Source organism: Pelophylax lessonae, assembly GCF_965119305.1.
Source record: "Pelophylax lessonae genome assembly, chromosome: 2".
NCBI lineage: Eukaryota > Metazoa > Chordata > Amphibia > Anura > Ranidae > Pelophylax > Pelophylax lessonae.
Window position 1 is genome coordinate 320,756,381 of NC_138769.1, and position 16,241 is coordinate 320,772,621.

The 16,241-nt window shown below is 44.5% G+C and overlaps 1 protein-coding gene across 1 annotated transcript in view; it reads right to left on the reverse strand.

The window, feature by feature from the left end:
- SLC9A1 (solute carrier family 9 member A1) overlaps positions 1-16,241 on the reverse strand; it is a 155,437-nt gene that overhangs the window by 94,535 nt on the left and 44,661 nt on the right. Inside the window, exon 2 of the mRNA XM_082248060.1 lies at positions 10,233-10,693. Coding sequence (XP_082104186.1) covers positions 10,233-10,693 — 461 coding nt within the window. The remainder of the gene's footprint in view (positions 1-10,232; positions 10,694-16,241) is intronic.

Genomic DNA, 16,241 nt, shown 5'->3' on the forward strand with positions numbered 1-16,241 from the left:
GGAAAAAGTCTTCAGAAAATCTTATAGTGTGTATGGCCCATAAAGCTGGCCACAGATGGGTGCTTTTTTTTTTTTTCTTCAACCAGCGGGTTGAACGAGAACAAAAAATTGACCTGATTCAACCCACATTTGAGGTGAATGGGGGAATCCTCCCCACTGTGTCTTTGAATTCTGACAGTGGTGAGACTTCCCTGGTGTCAGAATACAAAGATCAGCGCTGCATCCTATAGCCTGCAGCTCTCATCAAGAAGAACATTTTCCAGCAAGATTTACTTCTGTAAAACCACAGTGCCCATTGGGGATGCACTATTACCAGTTTTATACTTTTTACTCAAGAACTTGCTGATACCAATTACCAATACCTATTTTTTTTTTTTTTGGGGTGCAGGGAGATTTGAGCCCATACAAAATGAATGGCCTTTAGTCACACTAGAAAGAATCACGTCTTTTGAAAAGGAATTCAATGCAAATCACATGTGGTTTCCCGCACCGCTCCTGTGTGAACACAGGCTTGTCATAGTGACTTATTGACTGGAAAAGAGGGTGGCGCCACCCTCTTTTCCAGTCAATATGTTTTGCATTTACATCCCATGCCAGGGATTGGCGGCATTGTTAGTGGTGGATTTACAATATTAACCACGGGTTTTATGGATTATTTTTCCAATTGTTTTATCTGGATGACAATCGTCAGGACTATATTTTATCTTGGTCATAGTGACTGCAGCCTGGGAGCGGTGCAGGAAATCACATGTGATTCAAACAGGAATCACCACATCCCCGTTAAATCCCATGAGATTCTTTGCAGTGCAATTTAAAGCGGAGTACCTTGTAATTGCAGAAAAAAAAATACTCACCTTTCTTCCACTTCCTCCCTCGGCGGCACGGCCCACGCTGTCACTTCCGCTTTGCAATGATTCCTGAGAGCTGAACGTCATCGCTCCCAGGAATCAATGCGCCTGCACCGACCCAGACGTCCGTTCCGGTGCAGGCGCGTCATACCTTGCTAAACAGCTTCTGGGCATGCCCAGAAGCTGTGCAGGGATGACGCTGCAGACCCGGAAGTGACGGCGGGGCCGGCGTAGTGCATCGTGGGACCGAAGAGGACGGAAGAGGACACGGAAAAGGATTGCGCTGGCTTCAAGCTGCCCACACCTGAGATGGCAGCGCTGGAGAAGAAACTTTAAAAGTAAGTATTTCTTCTAAAAGGTAAGTGCGAACCGGGACAGATCAGAGGCTATCCATTGTGGAATGCACTAGCCCTGACTGTCCCGGGGGGTATGTTCATTAAAATTTTTTTTTTTTGTGGCCGGAACTCCACTTTGAGCTCATTGATTTTGTATGGGCTCAAATCACACTGCAAGAAAAAAGGTATCAGTACTCAAGCAAATGCTTAGTATCCACACCAATACTGGTATCGGTGCAACACTAGTGCCCATACATGGATCGAAATTTGGCCAGTCCCTGCTGATCCAGCTGAATTTCGATCCATCGTTAGCCAGCTTAAGGCACACAAGGGCTTAAAGTGATTGTAAAGTCTCTTTTTTCCTATAAAAATAACAAACATGTTATAATTGCCTGCTCTATGCAGTTGGTTTTACACTGAGCAGCCCAGATCCTGCTCTTCTCGGGTCTCTCTTCGCTGCTCCTGGCCTCTAACTCCTGTTGAGTGCCCCCACGGCAAGCAGCTTGCTATGTGGGCACCCGAGCCGAGTCACAGCTCCCTGTGTCCATTCAGACACAGAGCCCCGACCCAGCCCCACCCCCCTTCTCCCCTGATTGGCTAGTTGACTTTGATTGACAGCAGCGGGAGCCAATGGCACCGCTGCTGTGTCTTAGCCAATCAGGAGGGAGAATCTCGGACAGCTGAGACACTCGTGAACATCGCTGGACAGAGAGGGACCTCAGGTAAGTGTTAGGGGGCTGCTGCACATAAAGGCTTTTTATCTTAATGCTTTACAATCCCTTTAAAGTAAAACTATAGACAAAACTTTTTTTTTTTTTCCCCCCATTTTGCATACAGTAAAAGGAGGGTTAGAACCCATGTTAGATTTTTTTTTTTTTTCCACCACCTGTGTCCCATTGGAGATATACAGTGGGTACGGAAAGTATTCAGACCCCCTTAAATTTTTCACTCTTTGTTATATTGCAGCCATTTGCTAAAATCCTTTAAGTTCATTCTTCTTCCTCATGAATGTACACATAGCACCCCATACTGACAGAAAAACACAGAATTGTTGACATTGTTGCAGATTTATTAAAAAAGAAAAACTGAAATATCACATGGTCCTAAGTATTCAGACCCTTTGCTGTGACACTCATATATTTAACTCAGGTGCTTTCCATTTCTTCTGATCATCCTTGAGATGGTTCTACACCTTCATTGGAGTCCAGCTGTGTTTGATTATATTGATTGGACTTTATTAGGAAAGCCACACACCTGTCTATATAAGACCTTCCAGATCACAATGCATGTCAGAGCAAATGAGAATCATGAGGTCAAAGGAACTGCCTGAAGAGCTCAGAGACAGAATTGTGGCAAGGCACAGATCTGGCCAAGGTTACAAAAAGATTTCTGCTGCACTTAAGGTTCCTAAGAGCACAGTGGCCTCCATAATCCTCAAATGGAAGACGTTTGGGACGACCAGAACCCTTCCTAGAGCTGGCCGTCCAGCCAAACTGAGCTATCGGTGGAGAAGAGCCAAAGATCACTGTGGCTGAGCTCCAGAGATGCAGTCAGGAGATGGGAGAAAGTTATAGAAAGTCAACCATCACTGCAGCCCTCCACCAGTCGGGGCTTTATGGCAGAGTGGCCCGACGGAAGCCTCTCCTCAGTGTAAGACACATGAAAGCCCGCATGGAGTTTGCTAAAAAACACCTGAAGGACTCCAAGATGGTGAGAAATAAGATTCTCTGGTCTGATGAGACCAAAATAGAACTTTTTGGCCTTAATTCTAAGCGGTATGTGTGGAGAAAACCAGGCACTGCTCATCACCTGTCCAATACAGTCCCAACAGTGAAGCATGGTGGTGGCAGCATCATGCTGTGGGGGTGTTTTTCAGCTGCAGGGACAGGACGACTGGTTGCAATCGAGGGAAAGATGAATGCGGCCAAGTACAGGGATATCCTGGACAAAAACCTTCTCCAGAGTGCTCTGGACCTCAGACTGGGCCGAAGGTTTACCTTCCAACAAGACAATGACCCTAAGCACACAGCTAAAATAACGAAGGAGTGGCTTCACAACAACTCCGTGACTGTTCTTGAATGGCCCAGCCAGAGCCCTGACTTAAACCCAATTGAGCATCTCTGGAGAGACCTAAAAATGGCTGTCCACCAACGTTTACCATCCAACCTGACAGAACTGGAGAGGATCTGCAAGGAGGAATGGCAGAGGATCCCCAAATTCAGGTGTGAAAGACTTGTTGTTGCATCTTTCCCAAAAAGACTCCTGGCTGTATTAGATCAAAAGGGGGCTTCTACTAAAAATACTGAGCAAAGGGTCTGAATACTTAGGACCAGGTGATATTTCAGTTTTTCTTTTTTAATAAATCTGCAACAATGTCAACAATTCTGTGTTTTTCTGTCAGTATGGGGTGCTATGTGTACATTCATGAGGAAGAAGAATGAACCTAAATGATTTTAGCAAATGGCTGCAATATAAGAAAGAGTGAAAAATTTAAGGGGGTCTGAATACTTTCCGTACCCACTGTACCTGCACTTCCTGTCCCATAGCCAAACAGGAAGAAGAAATCCCTGCAAAATTAAAGGGACCCCCAGGTCACCAGAACTACTGTATCTAATGGGAGATTTCCCCCCTATTACTTTCCTGGGGTCAACTCAAATTTTGGGGGTTTCTTTTACTTTCAATGATAATGGTAAACAGGACACATAGATAGGTAAATCTCCTTAATGGGTACACAGACAACAATAAAAACTGACAAGCATTCTAATCCCTCTTCACTCTATCTAAAACGGAAAAAAAAAGGTGTTGCCTTTAGTTATACGTTACATGTAGTGGAAAAAAAAAAATCAGCTTTAGTAGGGGAATGGTTTAGCAAACACACAAAAAAAAATCCTTTGCATTAGTGCCTCCTACTCCCCTTCCACTATTACACTTTTTTCCTTGATTTAAAATTCAAGAGCAAGATTTTCAAAGGAAGTTATTGCTCATTCAGGCTTCACATGTGGGTGTAGCGGATCATTGCAAATCGCGGGACGCCTGTGCGATGCCCGTGATTTGCAATGGCATCCCAAACGCTGTGCGATGTTGCCGTGATTTCCGCCTGCCGAATCGCGGTAACATCGCGCAAAGAGAATCGCGGGACGCATGACACACAAAAGAAGCTCCTGTACCTTTTTGGGCGCACGGCGTTTGGAGTGCCATTGCAAATCACGGGCATCGCGCAGGCGTCCCGCGATTTGCAATGATTCCAGATTGCGGGCAGAATCGTGGTGATTCTGCCCGTGATCCGCTACGCCCACATGTGAACGTAGCCTCAAAATGTGCAATATCCTCCTTTAGAAGCTATTCTATAGAGCTAAAGAAATCTCACTACTTACCAGCAATACAAAATGATTATTCTTACCTGCATATTCTGGACACAATTGTGTAATGTAAGAATTCCTTTATTTTTATTTCCCCATAATTCCCCAGTGCATTTCCAGGACAGGAAGCATAAGAAAATCAACCTAAAAGCTTCCCTATTCTATCCAAAACTAAAAAAAGCTTGGGAGTTACATGCACTTTAAATGAAAGGTCCATCCTCATTTTTTCAGAAAGGAAAGACAGTTTCACTGCAAAATCTGGCCAATTTGTGAACAGGCTACCAATGTTTTATGTTCTTGAAAATATCTTTTTAGGCAAGCTATTCCCAAGTTACCCACACCACCCTAAAAAGAAAGGTCAGATCACCTTTCGTGTTGGTTTGACATCAAACATTGTAATATTACTAGGGATGCACCGAAATTTCGGCCACCGAAATTATCGGCCGAAAATGAGCCTCTCTCATTTCGGCCGATAATGGGTTAACAGTGCCGAAAATAAAAATGGCCGCCGTGGGGAAGGAGGAGGGCGCAGCGCAGCGCAGGGCAGGTTTCAAAAGTCCCGCCTCTGGCCGGCCGTCCGCCTCTTAATAATGTCCCTACTACTCTGTGCATTATGAATGGACATACTAGGCGGGGGGCGGGGCGAGCGGCCGCTATAGAGAGAACTATTGTGATCCTTCACTGTCAGCTCCTCACGTCTATGTATGAATGAGAACTGAACTGAGCTGACACCGGGCGGGGGGGCGGGCGGAGCGGCCGCTATTAGCTGTGACTATGTGAGAGTTTCACTTCCCTGACAGGCACGTATCTCCGCTGACAAGGAAGAGAAGCTCTCACATAGTCACAGCTAATAGCGGCCGCTCCGCCCGCCCCCCCGCCCGGTGTCAGCTCAGTTCAGTTCTCATTCATACATAGACGTGAGGAGCTGACAGTGAAGGATCACAATAGTTCTCTCTATAGCGGCCGCTCGCCCCGCCCCCCGCCTAGTATGTCCATTCATAATGCACAGAGTAGTAGGGACATCATTGAGAGGCGGTGCCGCCGGCCAGAGGCGGGACTTTTGAATGCAGGAGAGGACACCCGAGGAGGAGGACGCTGAGGCAGTGGGGGAGGGGAGCTGAGGCAGCTTACCAATGCTATTAGTATTATGAGGCATGAGGGGTTAATGTATTGTCACTGCTGGTCACTCATCTATTAGTGACTGACCAGTGGCAGTTAATTAACCCCTTTTGTGCTGCATTAGTGCAACCAGTGTCAGTGTTAATTAACACTGGTTGCACTAATGCAGCACAAAGGGGTTAATTACCTGCCACTGGTCAGTCACTAATAGATGAGTGACCAGCAGTGACAATACATTAACCCCTCATGCCTCATAATACAAATACCATTGGTAATTAAATTAACCTCTTGCCAACCCATCACAGTACATATACTGTGACAGGGTGGCAGCGACAGTTGTAGGTGTACGTCGCTGCCTGTTTTTGGTTTATGTCCCTGTTCTATCCATTTCAAATTTTTTTTGGGGAAAAAGTCATTTTCGGTTTCGGTTTTCGGCCAAGGGCATCCTGCATTTTCGGTTTCGGCCCAAAATTTTCATTTCGGTGCATCCCTAAATATTACCCTTTTATTTTTAATAATGCATAACAAAAATATTAATGTGCAAAATGTATATGTTGTATTACTACATTATGCCTTCTACAAGAAACCTATATTGTACTTGTGCTGCATTATATACACACACACACACACATATACATATATATATACACACACACACACACACACACACATATACATATATATATACACACACACACACACACACACACACACACACACACACACACATATATATATACACATATACATATACATATACACACACATATATTATATATACACATACATATACATACACACCCTATTTTCAATGAATCAAAGAAAGAAGTGCAGCCCTAAAAAACATGCACTATACCTCATAAAAAGGCATTATGCATAAAAATCATGCGTGTCAAAACATGTGCTGGAAATGTATATCCCATCTATACACAAAAAGATCCGAAAAAAAAACAAAAAAAAAAACGTCCTATTAAGGAAATGCTCACCACCTGGAGCCAGAAAATTGGTATATAGTGTAGTATTTTATTGGTATTCCAGTACATCCATAAAAGCAATGTAAACAAAATCCATGTGTATAATAGATACCGTATATACTCAAGTATAAGCAGACTTTTTCAGCATGTTTTTTTATGCTGAAAAAGCCCCCCTCGGCTCATACTCGAGTCAGGGTCTCATCCGGGAATAGCCAAACGTATACAGGCTTTCCCGAGCATCGGCGGTGCATGCGCAGTGACGTGTTGGCGCTGGGCGGCACCATTTTTAAAATGTAAGGCGCCTCACCGACAGGAAAGTGAGACTCCTCCGCAGCCCCTGCATTTCCTCATGCAGTGCTGCAGGCATGGTACAGGACATTCGCCTATACCATGCCCGTAGCACTGCATCTCCTGTACCATCTGTGCCATGTCTGTACCATCTATGCCATGCCTGTACCATCACATGTGCCATGCCTGTACCATCACCTGTGCCATGCCTGTACCATTTCCTGTGTCATGCTCGTACCATCTCTTGTATCATCTCCTGCGTCATGCCTGTACTATGCCTGCAGCCCCTGTTTTGTGTCTCGTGGTGGTCCAGTTGGGTCTAGTAGCTGCTGCATTTCCCACCCTAGGCTTATACTCGAGTCAATATGTTTTCCCACTTTTTTGTGGTAAAATTAGGTGCCTCTGCATATATTCGGGTCGGCTTATACAGGGTTCATACACATTTTCACCAATGAAATTCCATGAATTTTCCATGACTTCACGTAAATATTCATGACCTAATGTTTCATGAAATGTCTATGTATAGCCCACAGTACCTCTGCTGTTAGAGTTTCGTTTCTGGATACAGCGTGACTCAAAATGGTCCCTTGTTTTACAGAGGATGAGGTGGAAGCACCGCTGCCGCAGCTGGGAGCCAGTGTCACTTCAGGCGCACGGGTGAAAAAGACAGCGATCGGATTGGAAGCTGTCGAGCACGCAGCTGCAGACTGGTGCTTTGCACCTTTAGCGTGGCTGCCTCTCCCATGTTCGAAATGTCAAATGTTTTACGACACACTGTACATTTAGCACGTCCCGGGTCCTGATCTTTCTCCAGCCACCTCTCATACTTTTCGTCATGAAGCCATACATTTTTAAAGCTGCATTTCCCTGGCATTGCTGTAACTGTGAACGGACTGGTATGGATGGCACAAAATGCAGCACTTAATCTTTTTAGGCCCAAGCAACAGTCATAAGGTGCAGGCGGACTGGTATGGATGGCACAGACAGTGAGATGCACAAAATGCAGCACAGTAATCTTTTTAGGCCCAAGCGACAGTCATGAGGTGCAGGCGGACTGGTATGGATGGCACAGACAGTGAGATGCACAAAATGCAGCACAGTAATCTTTTTAGGCCCAAGCGACAGTCATTATAAGGTGCAGGCGGACTGGTATGGATGGCACAGACAGTCAGATGCACAAAATGCAGCACAGTAATCTTTTTAGGCCCAAGCGACAGTCATTATAAGGTGCAGGCGGACTGGTATGGATGGCACAGACAGTCAGATGCACAAAATGCAGCACAGTAATCTTTTTAGGCCCAAGCGACAGTCATGAGGTGCAGGCGGACTGGTATGGATGGCACAGACAGTCAGATGCACAAAATGCAGCACAGTAATCTTTTTAGGCCCAAGCGACAGTCATAAGGTGCAGGCGGACTGGTATGGATGGCACAGACAGTGAGATGCACAAAATGCAGCACAGCAATCTTTTAGGCCCAAGCGACAGTGTCATGAGGTGCAGGCGGACTGGTATGGATGGCACAGATCTGATGGTGCACAAATGCGGCACTTACTTTTGGGAGAAAGAACAGTGGTGCTCCTGCTTGCCCAAATAAAGCTGTTCAGGTGGTAGTGAGTCATGAAGGTGCAGCTGGACAAAATGCGGCGCTTACTATTCTTAGGCCGAACCCAACTGTTAGTAACAGTTCCATGAGGCAGAAAAGAGTTCTCACAGAAACTAAGGCGACTCAGGATTGGATGCTTAATTATTTATTTACATTTATTTTTAACATTCCCATAGGACTGGTACAGTAGGTGCTCGCAGTTTGCCCTACGGTCGGTCACTGGCCAGCAGCAGCCAAGGAAATGATCGTGCACCAATGACAGGCAGCGGGGAGGGCCGGGCCGCGGTTTGCCTGGATGGGACTGGCCAGCAGTAGCAAACCAATCACAGGCAGCGGAGCGTCACTGGAGAGCGGGCCGGCCGCATGAACGTGATGACGCGGGGGTGCGGTAACTGAAACGGTTACTGCCCCCTTCCGCGTCATCACGTTCATGCGGCCCACCCTCCAGTGACGCTTCCGCCGCCTGTGATTGGTTTGCTGCTGCTGGCCAGTCACATCCAGGCAAACCGCGGCCCGGCCCTCCCCGCTGCCAGCGATTGGTGCTTGGTGCATGATCTACTCCTCGGCTGCTGCGGACCCGGAAATCAATGTGCACAAGCATAAAATAAAATTATACATTTGCAAAAATAAAGTTTTAAGCATCCGCTCCCCCCGCCGCTGCCCACCGCTCCCCCCCAGATTTCCATGACTTTTCCAAAACATTTCTAAAATCGTACTTTTCCATGACCTTTCCAGGCCTGGAAAGTGTCATCTCAAAATTCCATAACTTTTCCAGGTTTTTAATGACTGTACGAACCCTGCTTATACTCGAGTATATACGGTAAACAAGTGTGGCCAAAACTTAGGCCAATGGCCGCCATTTGGAGACGCAAAGTCCGCGGCATGACGTCAGCATGTAGGGCTGCCAAGGAGTGGAGTTTCTCAAAGCAAGTTTTGGATGCGTTTAAATATATTATATATACACATACATATATTCATATACATACACAAATTTTCTAGCCCAGAGTGATGAACATTTCCTTAACAGGACGGATGTTTGGCAGCACTTTATATTGAGTGAAGCGGACACCACAGAGTCCCTGGAAAGTTGGATTATTACTACAGGTGAATATCTATTAGTCTTCTGGTGAGTGTAATGTGGTGGAGGATTTGCGCCAGCGGATGAGTGGATGTATCATGCATTTTCCCCTTCTTCATACAGCACTGACGCACTTTGTTGGTTGACAACTGGAGTGTTAACTCCCGTTTTGGGATTGCTTCGTGTTGGACTATTCTAAGGACTAGCCATTTTTTGAGCACTTTCAATAATGAGCTTTTGTTAAGTTATAGGTTTTTTTTATTTTGTGGATATCTTTTTGTGTATAGATGGGATATATATTTCCAGCACTTGTTTGACACACATGCTTTTTATGCATAATCTTTTATGAAGTATAATACATGTTTAGTGCTGAACATCCTCCTTTGATTCATTGTTCGGATTGTCACCGATTTAGTGCAAGCTGCTTTTTGCAAATGTATGCAAAAATGGAGATTTTACCCACAGCAATCAGATTTAGTACTGGACAGGAAATAAAAGCAGATCTCTGATCATTGTCTATGGTCAAGAGTTATTTTCTTAATGCAATTTTTACAATTTTTTTCTAGATTAATAATTTAAATGATTTAAAACCAACACTGATGAAATTAGTTAAAAGCCAACACTTACTACTGTGACTGCATCATTAAGCAAGGACTCTCCAAACACTAGAATGTGGAGTAGCTCATTGATGTGGATTTCTTCAAATACAGCCAATACAGCCACCGGGTCCACAGCGGATATGATACTGCCAAACAGCAAGTTGTCCAGGAGGCCTACACCTGAAAGATGGGCTCCACTTATCTGGCACACTGCAAACAGCAGTGACCCTATAAAGAAGGCATTCCAGAGGGTGCCCACCACTGCAAACATCAGAATAGTGCCCAGGTTTTCAGTGAAAGGACGCAGGGGCAAGAAGTATCCAGCATCTAGGATAATGGGGGGCAGAAGGTACAGGAAGAAGACTTTGGAACTTAAAACTGGAGGGATTTCACCCACTGCTTTGATAAGTCCACCAACCAAAAGCCCAACAACAATCAGCAGACAGCTCTCTGGAACGACGTTGGACACAGTAGGAATCACATGGAATCCTGAAAATAAGAAAAAACAAAGATATTACATGATCAGTATTTGGCAACAGAGCGTGATATAAAACATTTAGGTGTATAGTTATGAAACACAACATCTAACAATCACCAGGCTTTCCATGCAGGTCAATCTTCCTGAAACGCGTTTTAAAAAAATTGATTTACTACCAGTGAGTGACATTGGATGCTTTTCCTCACTTCCTAAAAATAAAGAAACCACATTGGATGTTTTTTTAGTGACAGCTTTATAAATTAAAAAGGTATGTGTATAGTGTGAAAAAAATTACAAACACACTATATTTATATATATATATATATATATATATACACACACATACACACACACACACACACCCACGTATCTCACAAAAAGTGAGCACACCCCTCACATTTTTGTAAATATTTTATTATATCTTTTCATGTTACAACACTGAAGAAATGACACTTTGCTACAATGTAAAGTAGTGACTGTACAGCTTGTATAACAGTGTCAATTTGCTCTCCGCTCAAAACTCAACACACAGCTATTAAGGTCTAAACCGCTGGCAACAAAAGTGAGTGAAAATGTCTAATTTGGACCTGATTAGCCATTTTCCCTACCCGGTGTCATGTGACTCAGTGTTACAAGGTCTCAGGTGTGAATGGGGAGCAGGTGTGTTAAATTTAGGGTTATCGCTCTCACTCTCTCATACTGGTCACTGGAAGTTCAACATGGCACCTCATGGCAAAGAACTCTGAGGATCTAAAAAAAGAATTGTTGCTCTTCAAAAACAATCTTCATTGCTCAACATTTGATGGAATTTTTGTTGTGGCTATACCATGCTAAGGCCCCGTTCACACTGGGGCGATCCGACTTGCCGGGGCGACCTCATAGGTCGCGGCGTGCTGCTCGCACCGCGACCTCGGAGCGGCCGGCATGAACTTCATAACATTGAAGTCTATGCAGGTCGCTCCGGGTCGCCCCAAAGAAGCTCCGGACCCTTTTTCTAAGTCGGAGCGACTTGTGTCGCTCCTATTAGAACGGGTCCATAGCTTCTCTATGGCGAGCGACCTACGGCGACCCTTTCAGGCAACCAGGTCGCCTGACAGGTCGCCCCAGTGTGAACGGGGACTCATAGAGCAGTGTTTTTCAAAACAACCAAGGCACATCAACAAGAAAAACAAAAAAAACTAAAAAAATTTAATTTTGTGGAAAGCACAATGATCAAAATTATAGAACAATTACTGTAGCATGGGGAAAGATTACAACTAACATTTCTGAAGGTTACAACAATAAAGTAGTAGGTAGGAAGTGTATGGCCGTTGCTTTGAATTACTTCAGCACATCTGCAGCCGCAGGACATCACAAGTCTCTCACACTGCTCTGGTGTGATTTTGTTCCACTTTTCTTCCACAGTTTGGCGACTGTAGTGGGTTTCTTGGCCATAAATTTGTCACCAAGCATATTCCAGAGGTTTTCTATTGGGTTTAGATCAAGACTCTGGGCTGGCCATTTCATTATTTCAATGTTTTCAGCTTCAAGGAACTGCTTTATCCCTGTTGCTGTTTGACAGGGGGCATGGTCATACATGAAAATTGCTGGATTATTGGGTGATTAAGCCCCCGTTCACATAGGGGCGACGCTACTTCGCACCGCGACCTCCGAGGTCACGGTGCGAGCAGCGCGCCGCTACCTCGGAGCGGCCGCCACGGACTTCATAGCATTGAAATCTATGGCGGTCGCCTCCGGGTCGCCCCAAAGAAGCTCCGGACCCTTTTTCTAGGTCGGAGCGACTTGTGTCGCTCCTATTAGAACGGGTCCGCAGCTTCCCTATGGGAGGCGACCTGCGGCGACCAGGTCGCCCTAGTGTGAACCGGCACTAACACAGAGAAGGAACTTCATGTTGTTGAAGAAGGATCTGATACACATTTGCATTCCTTCTGCCATGTAGCTGTATTAGAGGCCCAACTCCTGCTGCAGAAAACTTCCCCCAAACCATGATGCTTCCCCCTCCATCTTATACACAGACACTTTTATTTTACGTACATACATATACACACAAACGCACAACCTTAACTTATCCTTTTGACAAAAAACAAAAACATAAATGCACTTTTTTTTGCAGGTAAAAAAATGTGCATTTATTAATTTTTGTTTTGGGAGCCTGTAAAGCACTGCACCATCGATCAGCAGATCTGTCAGTATATCGGCTTGCTCGTACCTCAAACAAAGAAACAGATACAGATACATTCTGACAGGAAGACTCCATGAATTGCCACAGGGCTCACATCGCCATGGTAGTTCATTAAAAAATTACAAGCCGACAGCTGCAAAGGCTGCTAAACCTTGTCGTTTTCAATCCTCTGTGAATGAGTGTCTTTTTTGAATTGTGGCAGCAGACCTGGGGAGAAGATCCCTTGTCTGCTGTCACAGCGGGGATCAGAGGGGGGGGGGGGGGGGGAAGGGCACGGGGGCCAGTACATTCATTACATGTTACACTCTTGAATATGGATGTAACACGTTGTGAAAAATGAACTTATCTTTTAAAGCGGTAGTAAACCTCTAAAAAAAAAACCTGCATGACAATAGCATGTGCTAGTATGTATCGCATACTAGCACATTATGAAATGCTTAACTTAGAACAAAGTCACCGCTGAGAGAGCTGACATGTTCCCCTGTCGTTTCTTCCGGGTTCGCGGGCGCTGTAAGTGGCCAGAGCTGCAATGAGGCCACTCCTGTGCATGTGCGGGAGCCCTCCATTCTGGCAAGATACCCTGGATCTTCAGAGCGCATGTGCCAGTGATGTCGGCAGTTGCATGCAGGGTGAATATCTCCAAAACCGTGCAGGTTTAGGAGATATTCATTTTTCCAACAGGTAAGCCTTTTTATAGGTTTACTTGTGGGTAAAAATCACCAAGCAGGGTATACAACTACGTTAACAAAACTAGGAGGCAGCACTACACAACCTACATAGGTAGCTGAAAGATACATAATTAGGCAACAGTAAAAAGGAAAGCACTGATTCAGTTAATTTTGAACAGACTGTATTTTAACAAAATTAATAAAAATACAGAATAGACTTAACTTTACCTAAGAAGACACTGCATCCCAAATCAAATTCCTGCTTCTAGGCATAAACCTACTGAATCAACAAGGATGTAGAAAAAGCACACGGCCAGTCAGCCACCAGGTTAGAGATGTACTGGTCTTGGGACAGGCGCATGGGCTGGCCCAGAGACTGAGTGATATTGTCCCACTTAGGCAGCACATTCAGCCAGAGAGGCCTGGAGTTAAACTGGCAATCACCACCACCCTGGATGAGGCCAACATGAGGTCCAGAACCCTCATGCAATAATCAGACCAGAGAGCTTTTTGGGGAATATGGTCCAGAAATTAGCTCAGAGGGTCAACACTAATGTAGATTCCCCAACAAGGCCTTCTAATTGGCTGAGACACATCCGCAGCGACAATGGCTCCCACGGCTGTCAAAGTCAGTCAATCAGGGGAGAGAGAGAGGGCGAGGCCGCATAGAAGCTCTGTGTCTGAATAGAACACTTTACAATCACTTTAAGCTTTGACAAAAAAGCCTGGAAGCCGATTGCACCAGATTTTGCATTCTCTACTTTTAGAAATTCAAGCCCTATGTGACGACTACACCAACTATCAATATACTTTTTCAATGACTACCAATTTCAGGGGTGCTACAATTTTCCCCTTTGAGGTTCCTATCTGGCCATTATTATTATTTGCTCCATTTTATAATTTTTACTGGAGCAATTTTTTTTTAGTTTATAGAGCATGCAAATGTTCCACGAGCTAAAGATTTAATAATTTAGCAGGGGTTCCCCAAGACCAAAACTATTTCAAGAGTTACTCCGTAAGGTTGAGAAAGCTGGATTAATGTCACATGTGGGTTTTTTTTTTTTTTTTTTAAGGCAAGTCACACAGCTGTTTTATTGGGACACAGTAGAGATAGCACTACAACTTATTTTGAAATCACCCCTAAAGTAGTTGTTAAATCAACTAACCACAGACACCAAATTGCAAGGATAAATGCTATAGCAGAGGTCTCCACACTATGGTCCTCCAGCGGTTTAGGAACTACAATTCCCATCATGCCTAGTCATGTCTGTGAATGTCAGAGTTTTACAAGTCCTCATGGGACGTGTAGTTTCACAACATCTGGAGGGCCAGGGTTTGGAGATTCCTGTGCTATAGTATCCTAAATGGTTTTTTTTTTTCCTTGACCTCTAAGGCTTTAGCGTTATTCCTTTGCCAAATTGCAGGGCACGTGATCGCTCTAGCTTACTGAGTGATCCACTGAACTGCTGGTGGGCGTGCCAGGAGATGTTGCAGGAAATGACATTGCCACCGAGTGTCTGTATTTCTAAAGCAATGAAACACAGGTCAGACCCAGAGGCAACGTCACTTCCCCCTTACCCCAGCCCATTGCCAAATGAGAAGGGAGTAGTGGTTGGAGAGGGCAAGGCTTTACACAGACACAGAAGATAGAGGCACACTGTGCTGTAGCACAGCGTGCCTGTATTAGCATGGCACAGGATGTAAACTGACCACACTGGCATGGATCAGCAGCCTTGCTAGCGTGGTCAGCTTACTCTCAGAAGGAGTTGCACAGGCAGGATCAACCAGGTATTGCACAACACAGACAAGGCTCATTAAAATTGCAATACAGTAAACCCCCCTCCATTGCGGGGGTTACGTTCCGGACCCAGCCGCGAAAAGTGAAAATCCGCGAAATAGAAAAACCTTATTAAAATGCATTGTAGGCATGTTTTTTTTACTGTCACTGTACGTGTAAAAGCATTTTAAGGTCTTTAAACACACTTTTAAAACAATAGAAACTCATTTAAAACACATAAAAGATACTGAGAGACACAGCAAGAGCTATGGAAAACACAAAAATATTTCATTTTTAATGATTAATATAGTAAAATAACATTACAAAAAAAAAAAAAAAACGCAATATACCGGGACCGCAATAACTGAACCGCGATGGAGCGGGGGTTTACTGTATTCATAAAACGTATAAGAGGCAGTAGCATTTTTTTTTTTTTTAGGGTTACAAACACTTTAAAGCCGGGTACCAGTAGATTAGCACAGCCATTGGATGTAGCAGGTGACATTTACAAGCCATAAAGTTATAGATCCTTCTAATTCATACTGCAATACTTTCACAGAACAACGAGGCACCAAGGCCACTTTGAGGTTAAATACATTCAGGAGACACAAACCTTATACAAACGCAGGTAGGGTAAATATCCTATACTATGTATTGTTTCACCAGCATTCATATAGCTAGCCTTATCCTTTTATCACATTTACTGTTCAGTACAACATAGGAAGAAATGTGGCAGGCTTTTTTTTTTTCTAAAGGCTCTGTATAGCTTTACTTGATAAAGACAGTGGAATGAGGTACTCAAGTCAGGGGTCAGTGCCAAAGCATTAAGCTACAATTAGTGAGTCACTACACTAGTGATCACAAGGAAATGACAGTATGGAAAGATTAGGTGCGCAAATATCGTAGGTGGGTAAGAAGGCCCATTATGCTAT